Raw genomic sequence first — 20,326 nt, 5'->3', positions numbered from 1 at the left:
GAATCAAAAGATACCAGAACAGGAAACTGATGGAGGATGTTTCCTAAGCGTTTAGATTTAATTCTTTCTTTTTTTTTAAGCCAATTAAGATTTGCTACAATAGGAATCGTAAGCCTGTCTAATTAGCGTGTAATTCCCTCTGAATTTCACAAATTGATTCGTACAAATTAATGATATCTTGCTTGTTCTATCATCGAAATTCATCGGTATGAAGAAGACGCTTCTCTCCACCGAGACTAAAGCTGACTTCAATCTAAGATATTCCTGCTAAATCTAGGAGATATCGCCTTACCCTGGTTGCAGTTAGTTAAATGTTTACTAAGTGGATAAGGAGAGCTCTGTGTATCAAATGCAAATTTCCCTTTTGATGCACTGCAGATTCGTGGCCGTAAACCCAGGTGGCGGAGACCAATGGATGCTGCGAATACATCACGCTCAGCCATCTGATGCTGGCACTTACCTTTGTCAGGTATCTGTCAGCCCTCCAATGTCAACTTCCGTTACTCTGCTAGTTACACGTAAGTGAAGCCCCCTTTGAAAGGAACTTGCACGTAATTGAAGCTCCCTTTGAAAGGAACTTGCACGTAATGAAGCCCCCTTTGAAAGGAATTTGCACGTAATTGAAGCCCCTTTTGAAATGAACCTGCACGTAAGTGAAGCCCCCTTTGAAAGGAACTTTCACTTAAGTGAAGCCCCCTTTGAAAGGAACTTGCACGTAAGTGAAGTCCCCTTTGAAAGGAACTTGCACGTAAGTGAAGGCCCCTTTGAAAGGAACTTGCACGCAAATGAAGCCCCCTTTGAAAGGAACTTACACGTAAGTAAAGCCCCCTTTGAAAGGAACTTGAACGTAAGTGAAGCCCCCTTTGAAAGGAAATTGCACGTAAGTGAAGCCCCCTTTGGAAGGAACTTGCACGTAATTGAAGCCCCCTTTGAAAGGAATTTGCACGTAAGTTAAACCCCCTTTGAAAGGAACTTGCACGTAAGTGAAGTCCCCTTTGAAAGGAATTTGCACGTAAGTTAAACCCCCTTTGAAAGGAACTTGCACGTAAATTAAACCCCCTTTGAAAGGAATTGCACGTAAGTGAAGCCCCCTTTGAGAGGAACTTGCACGTAAGTTAAACCCCCTTTGAGAGGAACTTGCACGTAAGTGAAGCCCCCTTGAAAGGAACTTGCACCCAAGTGAAGCCCCCTTTGAAAGGAACTTGCACGTAAGTGAAGCCCCCCTTAAAAGGAACTTGCTCATTGAGGTATATCCCCTGTTAATAAGAGATAAAGCTAAGCGACTTTTTCGTTAGTAATTACTGGAGAAAAATAATTTTATTTTAAAGTCTCTCGTTTCTCTCAACAAATTTTCCCATTTCGGGAATACCAAGTGTTTTCCAGCGTTCAGGCCCCGAGGTATAGTGAATTGGGTATTAAACGATATTTGTGGCTTAATAGAAAATATGTATGTTTGTATGTATGTATATCTATACAGATATATATAGTATATATGTATACATACGCGTATGAATTTTTGTTATATACATCTTGACATTTTTTTTTGTAAATATTAAGCCACACATATCGTTTAATATCCAACTCTCTATGGCTCATGGACCTCAACAGTGGAATACACTTGTATTCCGGATTTAAGCTTGTTTGCCTCATATATATACATATATATATATATATATATATATATATATATATATATATATATATATATATATATATATATATATATATATATACATACATACATATATATATATATTATATAATTAGTCATTTTGAAAATTTATTATTTGCCTCATGCTATATAAAATTTGCTGTTCAGCTTACGGATTCTTCGTCTTCGCCTTTATCTTGAAACAGAAGCTGTAGCGAGCATTCGACCGGGGCCGGAAGTGTATTTGAAAGCCGGAAGTCGGGTGGTCCTCGTCTGCGAAGTATTCGGATGCCCATATCCCGCCTTACTTACCTGGTACAGAGGACAACAGGTGAGAGATTCATGAGTAAGAAAGGAGAGAGAAACGATAATATACATAACCAAAAGAGTATGAGTTGTGTTGTATTTATGCCGGACATATGGAACTGGGGATTATAAAAGAAATTGTAATATATGATTGTGTTATGCATATTGTTCTGTGCTTGTTACCTTCCACTGTGTTGCCAACTAACACTGGCAGAGTTGAGTTTTTTCACGTGAACTGCGATATATAGGAAAAATTAACTGATATTCTATATACTTCTCTTGATTCTTTCACTGTAATTACGAACTGCCACACTCTGCACTACACATACTTCAGTTAGAATTATCTAGAAGAGCATTTTTCATTTATAGCAAACATGAAATTGATGGATAAATCACTAACATTCTCCCGTAGTGAACAGTTGTGTATTACAAGGTTTTTCCGAGCGAGCGGAACTGAATTTAATTTTTCTAAATCTTGTTTCACTCGCATCTTACACATCTAAAATCGAAGCTTTATTAACTTTATATTCAAGGATTATTGAAGAGAAAGCTCCGTATTTCAATGTAGAAGATAATACCATTTTCCCCTCAAGAAATTCAGATAAAAAATCCTCCAGAGGTGAATTTCTACCGTTTAAGGAGTAAAGAAAAAAAACTTTCCCAATTAATTTTCTTTTGTAAGATGAACAACGAAGGTCTTTGTAGATTATAATTGGAGTTTTTTTTCTATGAAACCCGTTTCTCGTGGCTCTCCCGATTCTGCCTTTATGAGCCTCGTAATCTCTTAATAGAATCCATTGTTTACTAGCGTCTTTGTTTCCCTCTCGAAGCCGTTTCCTTGACGACTGTCTTCTTCTTAACGTTTTCTAATACAGTCAGACTTTATTCTTGAAGGTATACTCAAAGAATAAAATCGAACTCACATCAATAACGGAAAATGGAGTTGCATGTCGTTTTAAATGTTTAATCAAAGTTGAAAACGTCAATAATAACGTCCCCTACCGAAAATACTTCGGTGAATGCAGATAGTTCAGATTTTTTACCACCTCGGTGCATTTTGCTGTTTACCCAATTACGACGTTGCAGTTCAAGTTGTATTTGCCAGAGAGATCTCCCAAAACATTAATTGTTATTGAAATGTTATGCAATGTTTCCACTTCCATTGGAATGGTTTTGTTCTCCCTGTTTTATTCGTTGTTCAACTTCAGCGAATGAGATTGAATGCCCTCTCTCTATCTCTCTCATCGAAGTTGTCTTTATGGCTAACTCTGCAAGTTATTTTGCCTTTCATCTTTATTTATGGATTTAACGAAAACGCACCAAGTTCCATAACGAGTCCTTATAACTCTCTAGAAGAGCGGCCATTGCCTATAGCGATATTTCAGATATTTTTGTGAAAATGATCTTCGCTAAGGTCGAAATTCATTGCTTGTAAGCTAAACACGCTGTTGAGAACGGAAGCATACACGAACAGAAATTAATGGTTGAGAATTTTATCCTACAAAAGGAAAATTGATGGAAATTATTATACTAACTCTGACTTATGCTTTCATTGTCCCACCACCCATGAAGGGCCTGAGGAAGCTTTACAAAGATTTCAAAGATTTTCAAGGATTTTATTAGAAAATCTAGCGACCCTTTTCGGGGCATGAGAGCACATGCGAGCAATACAGAAATTACAAAATATATAAAGTATATCGAGATGACGAACAAAGATAACATACAATGATTCAAATACCTTACACCACTTAAAAAGGAAAAAAGGCAAGGACTAATAGTGCATTCGTGCCCACAAAAAAAATTTCAAATTAGTTTTAAGAGAAGATTATCATTCTTATTTAATGGTCCAAAGAGACAGTGTAATAATTTTCATCAAGTTTCCTTTTGTAGGGTAAAGCTCTCAACCTTTGATTTCTATTCATATATGCTTCCTTTCTCAACAGTGTGTTTAGCTTATAAGAATTTTGTCACTAATCAAATAGCGATATATCCCCAGAATTCAAAATTGGTCTATTATGATTTATACAGATTTGGTAAGACTGCATATTTCTTTTAGGTTCTTTACATTCAACAACGGGTTAAACTTCATACTATCTGGCCTTGTAGCCTCATATCTTTTTATATATATTCCTCGCTGTCCACTAAGGACTGGATATACCAGGGTATAGCGGTATTTATCAATGTTACACTTTGCGCAAATTACTGGTCCCTGAGGGTCTAAGTATCTGTTATGAGCAACCGGAAGTTGATTGTTACCCTCATCTAAATTTGCTGCAAGCAGGAAGGAAGGCAAATGGCTGTGGATGACGCCACCTCCCCCACCCCTCCCCTACCACCAAACTAAACTCCCAAACTTACCTAAGAGGGACGGGAAAATTGAGCATTAAAGATTGATATTGCTCCCAAATTCGAAGAAATTAATAACGAATTTTACTGAATATCTTGTGAACAATTGTGCAAAGACAGTGAAATCAAATAAGATCCTAGTTTCCTATACCTTATACATGAATATATGAAAAGTTAAGATTATAACTAAATTTATCATTTTCTCGTTAAACTATTGATCACCAAAGATTTAATGGGCGGCTTAAGTAAATGTGACCTACATATTCGACTAACGCATAAAAATGTAAGAATTCATTTAGAAATGTGGGTATGCCCATATTCCATACAGTTAAAAATGTGACAAAAGTTTCCTCAGTCGCAGTTAAAAACTCAGATACAATGGTAAGCCATTTTGAAAAGAGAGCATCAATTCATCATGGAATAATAGAAAATCCCGAAATGCATTTTTCCAGTGATGGCGAATGGAAAACGCTGAATTTCCTCGACAAGAGATAATTTATGGGAAAAATGGTGGTACATTTGTCCAATAATGATGATAAGAATATCCCATTCTTACGAATGCATCTCGCATTGAATGTAAAATCATTGCCCATAAATCTGTTAATCTAAAAAATATCAATGAACTCCTTCCATGAGGCTGTTCCAATTGGAAAAGAGAACCATTTTATTGGCACCATTTTGTACTCAATTTTTATTCAAGTGTTTGGGGTCTATTTTTTTCATTCTCATCTTTTAAGCATTGTACGAAATGGAGAGGCTAAAGGTATATATTAACTGATATACATCAGCTTCCATTTGTCATATGAATTACTGATAACTGAAAAATTATTTCTTAGCTAAATTTATTACGTCTAGATGCTTTGTATAACTCTGAATCGTCTAATCTACATAAAAATAAGTGGTGTATTCTGAACCGGTACATCAGATCCTTGTCTTATTTTACAAAAAAAAAAAAAAAAAAAAATAAAAAAATATATATATATATATATATATATATATATATATATATATATATATATATATATATATATATATATATATATTTGTATGAGCCTTTACTGCAAAAATGTACATTATATCTACCATGACTCACCAACTAACTTTTCTCGCCCCATTAATGATTAGCCTATAGATGACCCAATATATTATGAAAGTGAAAGTGATTCAGACTGCATTTTATAAGCAACTACAAAAATTACGCAGCCTGAGTGCGTTCGTGATTAGTGTTTTTTTTTTTTTTTTTTTTTTTTTTTTTGTCTGAAAGGCTTGTAATAACAATTTTCTACTTTATCGTTTGAGCTCTGAGCCTATTCTCTCCGCTCTGCTTTATCTTATTTTGTTTAGTGACTGATTTATAGTTTTCTGTAAAAGAAAACAATTGAGGTGTCTTTGTCCGTCCGTCCGCACTTTTTATGTCCGCCCTCAGATCCTAAAAACTACTGAGGCTAGATGGCTGCAAATTGGTATGTTGATCATCCACCCTCCAATCATCAAGCATGCCAAATTACAGCCCTCTAGCCTCAGCAGCTTTTATTTTATTGAAGGTTAAGGTTAGCCGTGGGTCTTGCGTCTGGCAGTGCTTTCCGGAGGTGTGCAACGTACCTTCACTTGACTGCATCTAGGGAGCAACTGAGCGCTGGCCGGTGGTAGCTTATAGCTTTATGCAGGATTATACGCTGTACAGAAAATTCGATTGCGCCGAGGACACTTCGGCGCAATTTTAACTTGTTATTCTTAAATACATTTCGAACTGTACAGCACTTACTGTTTAATCTATGGTAAGAGAAGGTCAAGTCAGTCGCCCTTTCCTTTGCAAGTGATCCACGTTGGGGGGATTTGGTTGGGATATAGATTTGGCGCTGTACACAATCCTTTCACAATCCTTAACTTACCCAACCGATTTCTCAAAAATAAATCCCTTAGTATTTGTGTAAAAACTCAAAAAAGCAATTTTTATAGACTCTGATATGAAATACGTAGTTGACTTAAGGCAAGGTTCAAAAATGCTGTTCTGACTATTTCTATTTTTGACCTGGCGTCGTGTCCAGCATTGTTGTAGCTTTAATGTATTTTTTTTTTTTCATGCAGTTTCTCTTTCTTCTACCATAAAGTAAAAGGACGAGTTTCGGTAAAAATACGATTAAAAATGCATCGTAATTAAGGGGTTACAGCGTTTTTAACTTTGTGGAATTTTAAAGTTTTTCTCCGTTTTTTATTATGCCTATGAGAATTTTGACAGTGATAGGCGCATATATATATATATATATATATATATATATATATATATATATATATATATATATATATATATATATATATATATATATATATATATATATATATATATATATATATATAATGTATGTGTGTATATATAATACCAAAACTGTCTTGTTTTTGCGTTTGAATGCACACTGGAAATTCCGGAGGCTTCTGGGAATTCCGAAGGCTTCTGGGAATTCTAGAGGCTTCTGGGAATTCCGGAGGCTTCTGGGAATTCCGAAAGCTTCTGGGAATTCCGGAGACTTCTGGGAATTCCGAAAGCTTCTGGGAATTCCGGAGGCTTCTAGGAATTCCGAAGGCTTCTGGAAATTCCAGAGGCTTCTGGGAATTCTGGAGGCTTCTGGAAATTCCGGAGGCTTCTGGGAATTCCGAGGGCTTCTAGAAATTCCGGAGGCTTCTGGGAATTACGGAGGTTCCTGGGAATTCCCAAGGCTTCTGGAAATTCCGAAGGCTTCTGGGAATTCCGGAGGCTTCTGGAAATTCCGGAGGCTTCTGGGAATACCGGAGGTTCTGGGTCTTCCATTCCCCTCCCCTTCCCCTTCCCCTTCCCTTTCCCTTCCTCTTCCCTCTCTTGCTTTGTAGAGCAAATGCTTTGTGTACATGACATAGCTTAACAATAATTTTGTGTGATTCCATACAGCCCACAGAGCTTCAGTGGCTACCTGTCCCTCATTGAATCTTGGGCAGTAAGGAGAAGTATCTTTTTAGCGGGCTGTTTTTTAAGCTGAATTTTATTTGCTTGTTAGCTACTTTATGCTTTCTCACCATTCTAAATACCCTGATATGCCCGGACGAGGTTCAGATTTAAGTAGATATACAGTAAATAATAATTCTGAAACCCATCTGAGTATTCCTTCATGTGCGCATGAGAGAGAGAGAGACAGACAGACAGACAGACAGACAGACAGACAGAGAGAGAGAGAGAGAGAGAGAGAGAGATGGCTTTAGTGTAATTAGATTAAATCCCAGGCACTGAAAGAGAGAGAGAGAGAGAGAGAGAGAAGAGAGAGAGAGAGAGAGAGAGAGAGAGAGAGAGAGATCCTTGATATTACATTTCACGCCAGGAGACAATTACATTAAACATGAAATATCTCATACATGTTACCTTTTCATCGGATATTTTAAACAATATTAAATCCAACAAAAGCTTAAAAACTATTTTAAACCTCAAAATCTCATTAAAATACTTAAAAAATACTTAAAAGTACATTTTAGTAAAATATCAACACTTAATACCAAATGGCAGCACCGCCACTAGCTTTAAAAAAGGAAGAGCTATTTAAACTCCGTTGAATCAAATAACTCAGTTCAGTTTGAATGAATACCTTTAAATTCTTCCCAGCGACCGAATGGTTTAAATCCTTCCCCCCACCCACCCCCCATTCATTTGCGTGAGACAGCGGACACCTGATCTGACTGAACCCCATCGGGGCATTTAAATCGCGCCTGGGGTTCACTGTAACGGGGTTCTTGACTAGCCAGAGTTTAAATGCCGTCGTTATGTGTTTAAGGCGGGAAGAAAAAAAAAGGCGATTTTAGGCCGATGAGATTTCGGATTTTTTATATAATTTAAGAAGTAAAGTATCTTCTTTCGTCTCTGTGTTATTATTTTTAAGTATACCATTGCGAAAATTTATCTGTAATTATCATTAAATATTTATTTTCCTAGCAACACAGGATATTGGATGCGACATCCAAGTTTTTTTGCAACTGCTGTGAGGATACCATATTGCTCACTATTGATCAGTAGACTGTGTGAGTTAATTTGGAAAAATTAATATTTTTCCATTTTTAACCCTATATTTATATATATATATATATATATATATATATATATATATATATATATATATATATATATATATATATATATTAATTAATACCAACCCGGCACTGCCTGGAAAAACTCTGAATGAAAGTCGATCATTTACCTTAGAAAGGAAGTAACACGTGGTGTGGTTTTGATTATCATGTTTATTCAAAGCAAAGAGTTCTAGACAGAATTATTAATCTCAGGAAGAGAATCATTTTCAATGATAGTACACATACACAACAAAAGAATTCAAAGATGTAGGAAAATTTTCCCAAGTGTGGCTGCAATTCCAGTCACGTTACTCGGCCCGACACTATGTTAAGTAAAGTACAGGATGCAAAGTAATATTATAAATACTTCTTGTAAATACTCATGAAAAGTTGAATGATAAAAAATGGAAAAATATTAATTTTTCCAAATTAACTCACACAGCCTACTGATAAATAGTGAGCAGTATATGTATATATATATATATATATATATATATATATATATATATATATATATATATATATATATATATATATATATATACATACATATACGTGTATGTTCACATATATATATATATATATATATATATATATATATATATATATATATATATATATATATATATATATATATATATATATATATATATATATATATATATATATATATATATTATAATATATATATATATATATATATATATATATATATATATATATTATATAATATATATATACACACATATACATATTGTTCTGATTATGTTGCATTTGATCTTTTACTAGTTTGAAATTAATTACAGTCAAAACAAAAAACTTCTACGAAATACGTGGGCGTAATTTACCTTAATCACAAGCATACATATTTCGTCCTTTTATTGAATTTAACTCATGTTACCGCAATAAAATTCTTAACCCGCTACAAATATTTTCAAACCCTTAGGATGTTTTTAATAAGGATCTTATTAGATACATCGTAATTTAACGATTTTGTTACTTTTTAAACTACTACGTAATAGTTTCATAGCTGTTTCCAAGATTTGTTGAATTCATCGTCTTGGAATTCTGGCTACAAATAGAAAGCTGTATAAATGTCTACTTTTGGTAGATCATTAGCTGATTTTCTGAGAATATCTTTACCTTTAGACTCTCTAACAATAATAATAAATATTGGCAATAATGATAGACTGTTGCACTAGACCTGTTCATTTATTTTGAATAAAAAAGAGGTTCATATCAGAGTCTGTAGTATGATACATAAAATACCGTCTTCCTCTCTCTCTACCATATCAACTTAGTGTTGATAATTCTAGATTATGCGTTCTTATACAAAAACTTTATATTATTATCTAGATAACAGGAGGGATATTACTGACCTTTCCAAGTGTAGGTTAGCAAATCATACATACAAAATTCTAGGCTATGAATTCCAATGCGAAAGCTTTACATTTATATCTCGATAACAGGAGGGATATTACTGACCTTTCCAAGTGTAGGTTATCAAATCATACATACATAAATTCCAATTCCAGTACGAAAACTTTGCATTATTATCTTGATAAAAGGAGGGATATTACTGACCTTCCCAAGTGTAGGTTAGCAAATCCAGCAATGAATGGGTCTTACAGTTATACAGTTGTCAGCACGCGAGTTTATCCATATGATTATTTCCCTGGCTCTAGTGGAAAGGTGAATTTTTCTTGGGCAAGGAAACTGGTCGCATCATAAAATGGCACTTGATCAAAAATAAAATCAGCATGTGTCACTACTCGCACGTCTGAATGAACAAAATCACTAATTTTCCTTCAAGATCTTCCGAAGTCTTATCATGCGAATGATATCTTGCTGTGGTTCGTTAGCCGATCACGTTCTCACTGTTCTTTACATGTGCGGCAAAGTTGGACGATATAATGATGTCATTATCTTGTTTCTTTCTTGCTTTATTTATGCATCGTTTCTTGTGATTGTTCTTCCATTTCAGTAACACTGGATTTGTCTTCTTTGGCAAAATTAACCGAATCTTCTGATTTATTTATTAAAAAAAAAAATCCCTTCTTGTAACGAATGAGGAAATTACTTAACAAAGTCAGTCTTTGAAGTACCATAAATTATTTATGCAAATAGGTTACCATTTTCTTGTTTAAAAAAATTATCTTTATGACAGCAAAGAAAATATAATAAGGTTAAGTCTAGCACGATTCTAATCTAATATTGAGCAAAATAAAGCAGGTAATTTTTTTTTCTGTATCTGATACAGTAGCAATCACTGCCTAAGCATCTTTGACCTTCCTTATACTGCTGACTTTGATGTCATTTCACACATGTTCCAAGGCCTTTGAGGCTTTAGTATTTATTTGAATCTGAGCAAACAATTCAAACTTATGTTTCAGTCCATTAAGTAGCAATAACTATTTCTATAAAATCCGATGCAATCACAATTCATGGTTCAATGGCTAAATAGGTAATGATATTGCAACAAAATAAAAAACAAATATTATGTATAAGCAGGACGCACATCTAATGCACCTTATATGTCTGTGAAAGATTATCCTTGCAAAATACGTTGGTCAAAATCATTCATCATATCTAAATGTAATGAATGTAACGAAGAAAATGTATTCTAGTCTCCATTAATTCAAGTGACAAATCAGCATGATGGGATTCACTGTGAACCCGTTAATTCCGCGTCAACAATAAGCCTTTTCGGACAACAAAGGTCTGTCTCCAGAGAAAAATCAAGGCAAGGGCATCGTCTTAATCAAGGATGAATTTCCCGTGCACAAATTTCCTCAGCATAAGGAGCTCGTCGACTTTTAACAACGCTTAAAAATTACAATATACACATACATCCTCAACATTCAGCACTGACCACATGCATCCCTGTCAGTTCCATCATAAACTTTTGTTTGGTCTATGTGTCATACACAGCTTTTGCATTTTACTCTCAATATTTTCATTGAACACTTTTTACAGCAATCAAATTCCTTCCATAAACTTTCCCAGGTATATAGATAATAATATTGCAATATATATAGAAAGTCAAACCTCCAATCTTTCCACTTTCAAAAAGAAAGTATTAATTTCCACTTCCATTGCTTTGGAGTCTTTCCCTCATACAGTCAAACCTTGCATACCTTGGTCACACTTTTCACCACCATACCTCAGGATCTCATTTGCAGCACAAATAATTCCTCAAATCTTTCCATCTACTAACCTTTCAGTTGTCCCTAACATCGTTAACAATTTCTTCTTCCAGTGTTGCATTATTTAGATATTTTTCTTTATCTTTTGTAGTTAGCAAATCTTCAAAATACTCATCCATAGACAAAAGCTGCCATTTTCTTCATACAGCATCTTTCCATTTGCGTTATTTACTCTAAGATTCAATTGCCTTCATGAATTCTTCATTCCGGTACTCCTTTCTCTCTCTAAAGTTCCCACTCGAATTTACATTAATTATTTCCCATAACCTGTTTTGTTTTCATTCATTTTAAACCCAGTTACCTCACTCATCATTTTGCATACTTCAATGCAGCCCTCTCTTGTCTTGTATCTGTTATTAGAATAACATTTTTCCACTCAAGAAAATTCTAATTTGATTTTCCCACCTCACGCTGCTTTTAATCTCTCTTCCTACACTCTTAGTTTAGAAAAAATCTACTGATCCAATAACCATGTGGTTTTCTCAAAGTCGGGTTACAATGCTGGTCAGTCTTGGAAGATGCAGAAAAAAACTGTTACAGAAAGTTCCAAAGATATGTGATGAAAACTAGTGTTCATTATCAAATGTGTATTGTTCCCTTGTCCATGCTGGAAGCATGTGTTGTACTGTAAGCTGGATACCTATTTTTTTATAACTCTTTGGGAATTTGATATGTAGTTAGATAAAACGATAATTATTATGCCGTTATTATACAAAGCTCAACTTTACTGTAATATAAGATATCCAATACTCCTTTGTTTCATTATTTTGCAGCTTCAAGACGGCACGGAAAGTGAAGAAGATCGCGTTCAAGTTACGTCTCCCCCAACAACCAAGCAGTCCTCGACGACGCTGGAGCCCTCTGACAACTTCTCGGGCGTTGATGGCGATGATCTCCTTCCCCAGAGCCATCCAAGATTCAAACCTTCTAAACATTCCCACGGCGGACGCTATCACCTAACAGAGACAAACACAGAGTCTTCTCTTCCAAATGCAATGGACACAACAAGCACGACCATACCTCCCGTAGGCTTGCCCTTTGCCAAGTCAACCCTCATAAGAGCTAAAGCATCGGCAGTCCACTCAGGGGTGTATACTTGTACCAATACCTGCACCAATTCCGTTAACCTAACTCTGCATGTTCTCACAGGTACTGATAATAGCGGCAAGTTTACGCATATGCCATCGCTGTGTCAGACTGGTTGATTGATTGATTGACAGAAAGGCTGCTTCAGTTCTTGAACGTGAGAATGATGTTTGTACGAATGCGTTTTGGTCTGAGTTGGGGTTTGTACAAGCGTAATTACGGGAAGCCATTTGAAAGCAGGAATTCTCTTCATAAGTCACTCTTGCGTGAAAAGAAAAATAACTGCTGAATGAATAATTATAGTTTCTCAAAGAGGATTACAGAACGTAAAGGAAGGCAGGAAGCCTTTTGTAAAAGTTCTGCCATTATGTACGTTGCGATAAGATGAATTTTTGTGCCGAAAAAGAATTATAATTCTTTTCCGGCACATAAATTCATCTTATAGATTGTTGTCTAGATTATGAAGCAGATGTTTTGATGAAAAAAAAAAAAAAAGCTTCACAGAAATATATTTACTTTGAAGTGGTATATTGTCCTAAATGTTTTCAGTACTTATTTTGAACCCTTTCTTATACAGGGAAGAAAAGATTCATTCAAAATGTTTGTAAAGAATGGGAAGATGGTCGTTGATCCTGATTTTCAATAAACAGGAAGCAAGTAAAAGGGTCATTGGTCTTACTGTGGTCTTTGTAGTCTGCTACTCTTTGCTCTAATCTCGTCCGTTCTCAAATAAAGACTGATACACCTGAATCGGATATAACCTAGCTTACGGTAATATCACTGTCGAAGGCACGCAGTGGATGTGTATACACCATTAGGCGGCCTATATTTGGTTTTTAAAATCCACCCTTTTTTATTTTATTATTAATTTTTTTTTTTTTTGTACTTTTCTACTTTGCGTAGATAGATACTTGTACTAAGAGAGCATCTGCTTTTCACTAGCGTCCTTAGAGTAAGCGAGAATGTATTTTGTTTTAAGGTTTAGCAGATATTTGAGAATGGGTCATCATAGATTAATTAGCAGTCAGACTTAGAGGTCGATGATAATGCCAACAGATCTTTGATTGGGAACAACTGTAATCACATTTTGTAAGTAAAGTTTGACTCAGAGCACTGTACAAATAGATGAGTATATCATGATCTGCCACAAAAAATAAGCACCGGCACTCAAGACATTTTCATTCTCAAAATCAAGAAACGAATTTTGTTTACAACGTGCTTTTTATTTCTAATGACATTTCAAGAGGTATTTTCGTATTCTTTTATAAATTAACGTAATTACGCTGACGGTCTGATGGTTTTACAGCCACATTTCCATTCGAGTAAACTTGAAGCTATTGGATCTTAACTCTAATAAGAGTTCAGAAGGTGAGATACCAGTGGCAAATCATCCTCTGTAAGACGATTTATGGGGAGATAACACAGCGGGTGACGACCTCCTCATCCAAGATGGCAAAGGAGGTGAAATACCTGTCACCGCTCTTGCCAGATCAAAGAGCAAAGGAAACTAAGGGCGGTCCCCAGCGATCGTTCCTCGTGCTTCCTCAAAGAGGATTTCGTGCCGGATTAGCGCGGAAACCAACATCTGACAGGGGGTGGGGGGTCGGGGAGCGGAACGTCTTCGACATAATTTGATATTTGGGGCTTCTGCTGCTTCCGGAGCCGTCGGTGATGTAACTACGCCGTCTTCACAGCTTTCTTGAGCAAAGTCAGCATCTCTAGACTACGCGCGTTCTGTAATAATGGTTGCGCAGGCCGACATCTTTGTTATGTATTACAAGTGGTAGGGCTGTAACTAGTCAGATGGATAATTAACGTATGTAAGTATTCCATTTATCGATGACAGTGAAAAACACACTTGTTCGTCACTTATAACAATTATGTATATCCATCTCTTGATCAAATGTAAAAATGTATATATTTATGTATGTGTGTATGCATCTATGTATGTATGTATCATGTATGTATATATAACCTGCAGTAAGAACGGGTGGTATGATATCATTTCGTTTACTAATAACTTGGTTATTAAATCTACTTACGAACTGATAATAACACTGAAATGCTTAATAGCAACAATTTATTGCCAGCTGCTAAATATAGCACATTTTAAATTGCAAGAAGACATGAGCCATGATATATACTGTAATGTAGAATGTTAGTTGTTAAGGGCCAAATCTTTCCAGCTATTTAATTTTTACAACTAAATGGCTCGCTGTAATAGGAAACGCTTCGACGTAGGTGCTTGAAGTAATTTTAAACTTATTGAAGTCCTTGGACAATTGTCATCTTTTACTTTGTTGCTAGAAATTGAGTAACACTAATGCTGTCATGTTTTTATTGAAAGCCACCCTCTCTATGGGGAAGTCATCTTGCTAAAAAAAAAAAAAAAAAATTAGCAAGGCATTGTATTTTAACTTTTCATACCATGACCCTTTAATCCAACTTCGGCAAACACCATGAAAGATTCATTGTGATTACGAGAAAACAATGCAGTTACCAGGTTTTACCTTTTAACTGCATTCAAACAAAAACCCGCTCTGAAGTTTTATCTTCTTACGCATATATTTTGAAAATATCTTAGTATTTTTTTCTGCTACTTAGCCTCTACATTTTTAGCTGATAACAAAAGCAGCATTTCATTAACTAAGGTGCTTATAACCATTTGTTTCTCTTGAGCACTGACGTACCGTTATTTCAATTTCAGGAGACGAAGAAACAGCAGCTATGCAACACCCAAATGGTTCGCTGGGACTGTTCGCTCTCTCTGGAGTCGTCTGGTTCTTGACCATTCTTGCGTTCAGCGCAAGAGCATTGCTCTTCTGAGATGCCGTCGCCACCAGAGCATATTTGTTGAGATTTATGGAGGTACACGTCGCTTTAGTGTTTCAGAAACTGACTCGTTTATTTCAGGTAGATGATGCTTTTCTATTTTCGAGAGGATGTTATCAAGTTGTATACATTTTGCAATTGTGTTTTGCATTTGAAAGATCCAGAATGCATTTTGGAATAACATTAAAATGTAGCACACGTAAAATAATGTTTCGATTCTAATGTAGTTCATGGTTCTAAGATCATTAGGATTTCTACTTCAACTTCACATTTTATATCAATGTTTTTATAAAAGATGTATGTGTTAAGCATCATTAATATGTAAGATACTGTCATGGCGAAATATATACATAAAAAATCATCGCGGCTGTTATTCACAATGGAGTTAGAAATGCTGAGGAATTCTCAGTTTTTTTTTTTTTACAAATTTTTAAAATCTACAGACTTTTGTATTTTTCAGAATCTTAAATTTAAAAAGTATGAGTGACATCAGTATTATTGCCATCTCATATTCATCTCTTACCAACAGCTGTTCCTTAAAAATTAAGGTTCCCGCCCGACCAACTGGGGCCCACAAGGGCTTTCCAAAGGAGGGGCAAGGATGAAATTAAAACTAATTTCTGTGAGAACATTCAGTTGAATATTTATGCGATATATATATATATATATATATATATATATATATATATATATATATATATATATATATATATATATATATATGTGTGTGTGTGTGTGTGTTTGTGTGTGTGTATGTGTGTGTGTTGTGTGTCATAATAATACACTATATTGAAAACGAAAAACAAAAACATCTTTCAGTTTTCTTCTGAAGATGGAAAGACATGAAACTGATGAATATATTTGAAAAGCGTAAACCTCCGTCGTGTATAACTGCCTGTTTGTGTGTGTGTGTGTGTGTGTGTGTGTATGTGTTGTAAATATTTACATATTACTTTTAAAAACATCTCAGTTTTCTTCTGAAGATGCCCACAAGCTTCCCGTGTATAACTTGTTTACTTGTAAATATTTACTGTGACCATTTTTCAAGAGATGAGGTAGTCAGGCTGGTTCATGACCCAGCAATCTTCTCATCTCTTGAAAAAGGGTCACAGTTAGGACCTGAAAGTACTCGAGATTAAAAGTAATATAAAATATTTACAAGTAAACAAGTTATACACAGGAATCTTGTGGGTTTCTCTTTCAATACACTATATATATATATATATATATATATATATATATATATATATATATATATATATATATATATATATATATATATATGTGTGTGTGTGTGTGTGTGTGTGTGTGTGTGTGTGTGTATGTATATATACCGCTAACACTCTATGTATCTGTGTATGAACATATATGTATAAATACATATGTAAATTAATATATGTATATATACATATACTGTCAATATTACATTGGTGTGAAAGCGAGGCTATTCCTCAGCAAAATAGCAAGAAGGCACTAAAGCAGACAGCTTGGTACATGGTTTTCCTTTATTCAGGGCGGCCTACGTTTCGAGATCCTTGTCTCATCCTCAAGGCTAAAAATACAAAGTAAAATATAAAAATACAGCAAGAAGATTTAGGATATATGTACAAATAAAATATGATAAAGTAAAACATCAGTAAAAAAGGTAAACCTAAGATAAAATTGCTAAAAAAAAGAGAGAAAGAAATAGAAAATTTTAACTAACAGACCTTATTCCTCGAAGTTCAGTTGCTGTATGAAAAACAATAAACATAAGGTAGGGTGTGGTTTAAGCTATATACAGGGGCGTGGACGAGGAATGATTGTTCGAAGAGGGAACAAGCTTTTTGATCGCTAACGATTCAAGAATAGGGAGGTGGTGCTCGTGTTGACTGGTTAGTATAATCTTAAAATCATTATAGTTTATTTTACTTTTTGCATAGTTTTATGTGGTTTCTAATATTTGATGTTTCGGGATTAGACAACTTGGCGTTAGTGCAAGTTGTCTAATCCCGAAACATCAAATATTAGAAACCACATAAAACTATGCAAAAAGTAAAATAAACTATAATGATTTTAAGATTATACTAACCAGTCAACACGAACACCACCTTCCTATTCTTGAATCGTTAGCGATCAAGAAGCTTGTTCCCTCTTTGAACAATCATTCCTCGTCCACGCCCCTGTATATAGCTTAAACCACACCCCACCTTATGTTTATTGTTTTTCATACAGCAACTGAACTTCGAGGAATAAGGTCTGTTAGTAAACATTTTCTATTTCTTTCTCTCTCTTTTTTTTTTTTAACAATTTTATCTTAGGTTTACCTTTTTTACTGATGTTTTACTTTATATTTTATTTGTACATATATCCTAAATCTTCTTGCTGTATTTTTATATTTTACTTTGTATTTTTAGCCTTGAGGATGAGACAAGGATCTCGAAACGTAGGCCGCCCTGAATAACAGAAAACCATGTACCAAGCTGTCTGCTTTATATATATATATATATATATATATATATATATATATATATATATATATATATATATATATATATATATATATATATATGTATATATATATATATATATATATATATATATATATATATATATATATATATATGACAAATATTTAATTGATTGAACAAACAAAAATTAACTTTCACTTCAACCTTGACACCACCGTGAACGGATGCCTTTGCAACCCTCAGATCGTCAGGAACATCAGTATTTAAGGAAAGGTGGTTGGTAAGAAGTGAATATGCAGCGGTAATAACAATGATGTCCATCATACTTTATAGATATAAGATTCTGTAGTGTCAGGGGATGAGCCTCTTATATATATATATATATATATATATATATATATATATATATATATATATATATATATATATATATATATATATATATATATATATATATATATATATATATATATATATATATATTATATAATATATATTTACATATATATATGTATATATATATATAGATAGATAGATAGTTATGTGCCTGTAAAATTATATATATATATATATATATATATATATATATATATATATATATATATATATATATATATATTGAATAACACTGACGTCGTCATGTTTTTATTTAAAGCCACCCTCTCTATGGGGAAGTCTTCTTGTGTGTGTGCGTGTGTGTGTGTGTGTATTACTCCAGTAAGTCACCAGAATCCGGATGATCCGATTACGGAGTCTCAAGGTAAAAAGGCTGTACGTGGAAGCTTGCCCTAAATAAGTTACATAGATACATAGAAATGAAGGACAGGAAACATCACTTCAAAAGTCTTATACAGTGCCAATACCGTTCATATTTTTCTCGTAAGCATAAACCTTTTTGGGATTCTGAATACTCACTACTCAGTTTTCACTACTTTAGTTATTCCAGCTTAGTTTCCTCGTATCAGATGTACTTTTTTTCATCGTCGTCTGACGATTTACAACATTTCAAAAGAGGTGAGATAGCAAAAGTAAGATTGCAAAACTGAGGTTGCAAAACATTTCCTGAGCCAAATTCGCTTGATGGAAAATATCTTTAAAGGAAAAATATGACTCTCTTGGTGGAAGAGGTGGATAATGATATCTCCTGTGGCATCTGAACCTAATAGGACTGGAAAGAGATCAAAATAAGAAAGCACGCGGGAGGAAAAAGTGAAATACAAGCCGAGATTCACGATTGGGTCGGAAGAAGAAGAGAAGGGTACATATTCTGAAATCGAAAACAATTCAGACAAGACCTGTTGAATTCGTTCGAGACACAGGGCGATTTTGATAATCAGATGTTTTTTTTTTAAATCTCCAGGTCATCTAGAAAACCGAACCCATTTTCTCAGAACCAAGAAGCGGCCATACTGCTTACGTTTTGTTTACGAATCATCATGAACATATCTATATTAAAAAGATTTTACAGCATAAGTGTGCATTCATTCGAAGGACTTTAACATGAAGGTTGATTGCTTTGGTAACAGCGTAGTAGGGAAACACAGATTACCTTTCTTCCCTTATCTTTTCGACTTGATTTATTTTTTGAGGGGGAGCAATTTATTTGTAGATAGATTTGATAACTGGACCTGTGGTCGTGGGCGTGATACCTCTTCTGCTTGCAAAAGGCATTTTCTTATAGTTAGGCAATGGCATGACTGATAAAAAAAGTGGTGGTTTGACCCAGTTTTTTTCCAGAATCCCCTATCAAGGCTAATGGAATCTTCTTATAAGGATTTATTCCTTTTTCATAGTGGGAGAGATAATAAAAAAAATGGTCAGTTAGTAAATTGCCAGAATTCTTATCAATGGTGCTATTAAATTTACACGAGGCTTTATGGCGAAGAACTCACTCATTCCGAATAAGAGGCCTTTGTTAGCTGATGTTCTGATAATGAAGTTCAGCCAGTAGATTGATATGCTACTTCTGTTGTCAAACATCTAAAACTGGGCATCTTGTGATCAAATTATTTAAGATGTATATCAAAAGAAATTCATTTCTGACAGGGTACTAAAATGAAAGCCAAATTCGCCAGTGTACAAATTCAAAATAAAGTTTATTGTGCTTTGAACGAATTTTAATAAGACAGAACAATTGTTACTGAGACAGACATTGAACTCCACAACTCACAAGTTCCATATTTCAAAGCCCACTTAACAGAAGGCAATACTGAAAGTATTCGCTATAAAACGCAATTGTAGATTCATCAAAATGTTCCTGGCAATGCTTCACATATGATAAATGTGCACAAAAAAAAATACAGACCAGAAATGCAGGGTCACAACACAAGAACCCTAAAACTGAATATGCTTAGCACCATAAC

The 20,326-nt window shown here is 34.5% G+C and overlaps 1 protein-coding gene across 2 annotated transcripts in view; it reads left to right on the top strand.

Annotated features, from left to right (window-relative positions):
* The window catches only part of LOC136843388 (uncharacterized), an 82,223-nt gene extending 66,349 nt beyond the window's left edge, over positions 1-15,874 (top strand). For both annotated transcript variants that reach the window (XM_067111739.1, XM_067111738.1), the window contains exons 5-8: positions 379-518; positions 1,858-1,982; positions 12,369-12,744; positions 15,389-15,874. In XM_067111739.1, the coding sequence (XP_066967840.1) occupies positions 379-518; positions 1,858-1,982; positions 12,369-12,744; positions 15,389-15,507 (760 nt within the window). In that variant the 3' untranslated portion in view covers positions 15,508-15,874. The remainder of the gene's footprint in view (positions 1-378; positions 519-1,857; positions 1,983-12,368; positions 12,745-15,388) is intronic.
* The last annotated feature ends 4,452 nt before the right edge of the window (positions 15,875-20,326 follow it).

The sequence above is a fragment of the Macrobrachium rosenbergii genome, chromosome 11 (genome assembly GCF_040412425.1).
Source record: "Macrobrachium rosenbergii isolate ZJJX-2024 chromosome 11, ASM4041242v1, whole genome shotgun sequence".
In the NCBI taxonomy this organism is placed as follows: domain Eukaryota; kingdom Metazoa; phylum Arthropoda; class Malacostraca; order Decapoda; family Palaemonidae; genus Macrobrachium; species Macrobrachium rosenbergii.
The sequence above is the reverse complement of the archived record's forward strand: the minus strand, read 5'-3'. Positions and strand labels throughout refer to the sequence as shown.